This window comes from Salmo salar, chromosome 09 (genome assembly GCF_965601325.2).
Source record: "Salmo salar chromosome 09, fSalSal1, whole genome shotgun sequence".
NCBI classification, from domain to species: Eukaryota; Metazoa; Chordata; class Actinopteri; order Salmoniformes; family Salmonidae; genus Salmo; species Salmo salar.
Window position 1 is genome coordinate 156756064 of NC_138299.1, and position 1651 is coordinate 156757714.

The 1651-nt window shown below is 50.6% G+C and overlaps 1 protein-coding gene across 1 annotated transcript in view; it reads right to left on the reverse strand.

The window, feature by feature from the left end:
* The window catches only part of LOC106613294 (extracellular calcium-sensing receptor), a 7261-nt gene extending 6104 nt beyond the window's left edge, over nt 1-1157 (reverse strand). Inside the window, exons 1-3 of the mRNA XM_082955553.1 lie at nt 1024-1157; nt 613-904; nt 57-299 (exon numbers count right to left, since the gene is read on the reverse strand). Coding sequence (XP_082811679.1) covers nt 57-299; nt 613-904; nt 1024-1157 — 669 coding nt within the window. The remainder of the gene's footprint in view (nt 1-56; nt 300-612; nt 905-1023) is intronic.
* Nucleotides 1158-1651: the final 494 nt, after the last annotated feature.

Genomic DNA, 1651 nt, shown 5'->3' on the forward strand with positions numbered 1-1651 from the left:
TCAAAGAGAGACAGAAAGAGAGAGTCTATTGTCAGATCATCAGAGTGAGGTCGTACCTTGGGGATGACCTCTGCGTAGGCGACACAAACCCCAGATCCCTGGAGATCTTGGAGAAGCATCTGAACCCCAAACTTTCCATAGTCATCATCCCCTGAAACCAGCCCCACCCACTCCCAGCCCAGCTGATGCAGCAGCCTGGCCATGCCCCGAGCCTGGAAGGCATCGCTGGGTATCGTACGGAAGAACGACGGGTACCTCCAGCTGTCACTCAAACACGCACAGGAGGCAAAGTAACTCACCTGGGAGAGAACAGAGAGAGAGAGAGTGAGAACATAGAAAGATGGAGAGGGAGAGAGAGAGAGAGAACACAGAGAGAGAGAGAGAGAAAAGGAGAGAGAAGAGGCAGAGGAAGAGAGAACAGAGACAGAGAATTCAAATGTTTAAGAAGTAGAGACCAGAGGGAGAGAAAATGTAACATTATAGACAGAGTCATCTAGATAGATATTTCAATGTAATGTGTAAGAAAGTCATCTAGATTGATATTTGAATGCAGTCTGTAAGAACGTCATCATCTCTTTCCATTCCATTCTGTAATCCAACTGCATGCCTCACCATGGGTAACTCAAACGGCCCGAGGGTCTGTGCCACCACGATGGAGGCTGAGGAGCGGGCATCACCGATGATGACGGGCACCTCAGGGTTTGCTCCACACTCTGTGCCCACCACAGAGGCCTCCTGGCCGGTGACCATGGCTAGGGCTGCCCCCAGAGTGGTACCCTCGGCCAGGCATGTGTCAGCAGCCAGGAACCCCAGGGTGAGGTTAGGAAGGAGGACTGGGTCACGGTTAATCTCCTCCACCGCAAAGATCATAGTCTGGAGCCAGCGATAAGCACGCTGGTTGAACCTGACAGATGACAGATGGAGGAAGGGAAGAGACAGGGAGAGAGGGCGTAACTGAATACACTTTACAGGTGAAAACAATGACACAAAGCTGTCATCACACATCACTTCGGAGTTGCGTACATTGTACATGTCACATTTCCCTCAATACTCCTGAACTCCTGCTCTGGCAGAGGGGCTTCCACATGGATTGGGAACAGGCCTCCAATGACCACATCTCCTGCCCGATAAACACTGCCCGAGATGGGGTTAGCCATCAGGCGACAGGCCCCCCCTCCACCTCCAGACTGACCCCAGACATACCCAGGGATAGGGAGGCAGCAGAGCAGCCACAGCCAGCCACAGAGGCACATCACCTGGATAGAGACAAGGTCGAGGACTGGGAAAGTCTGTCACCTGGAGAGAGATCAAACCAAGATTTTACAGACAGAACACTGAGTAAATAGAATGACATGAACAAAGAAATGCTAGCAATTAAGAAATACACCACGCCACCTGTAACCAGACATTTGTAGGAAACAACAGTGATAGACACACAGAAAAATATGTTTCATCTCTGCACTACCTATCAACAGTAAACCTCCTGGTGAGAGAGTCAGACAGTCAGACAGACAGAGAGACAGACAGACAGAGAGGATGAGTGTCTGTCAGTCTAGCATCTCCTGCAGAGAGTGAAAGAGGGAGAGGAAGAGGAGAGAAGGGGAGATGCTGATATAGGGAAAAATGAGCCCCCGGCTAAAAAACAGGCACA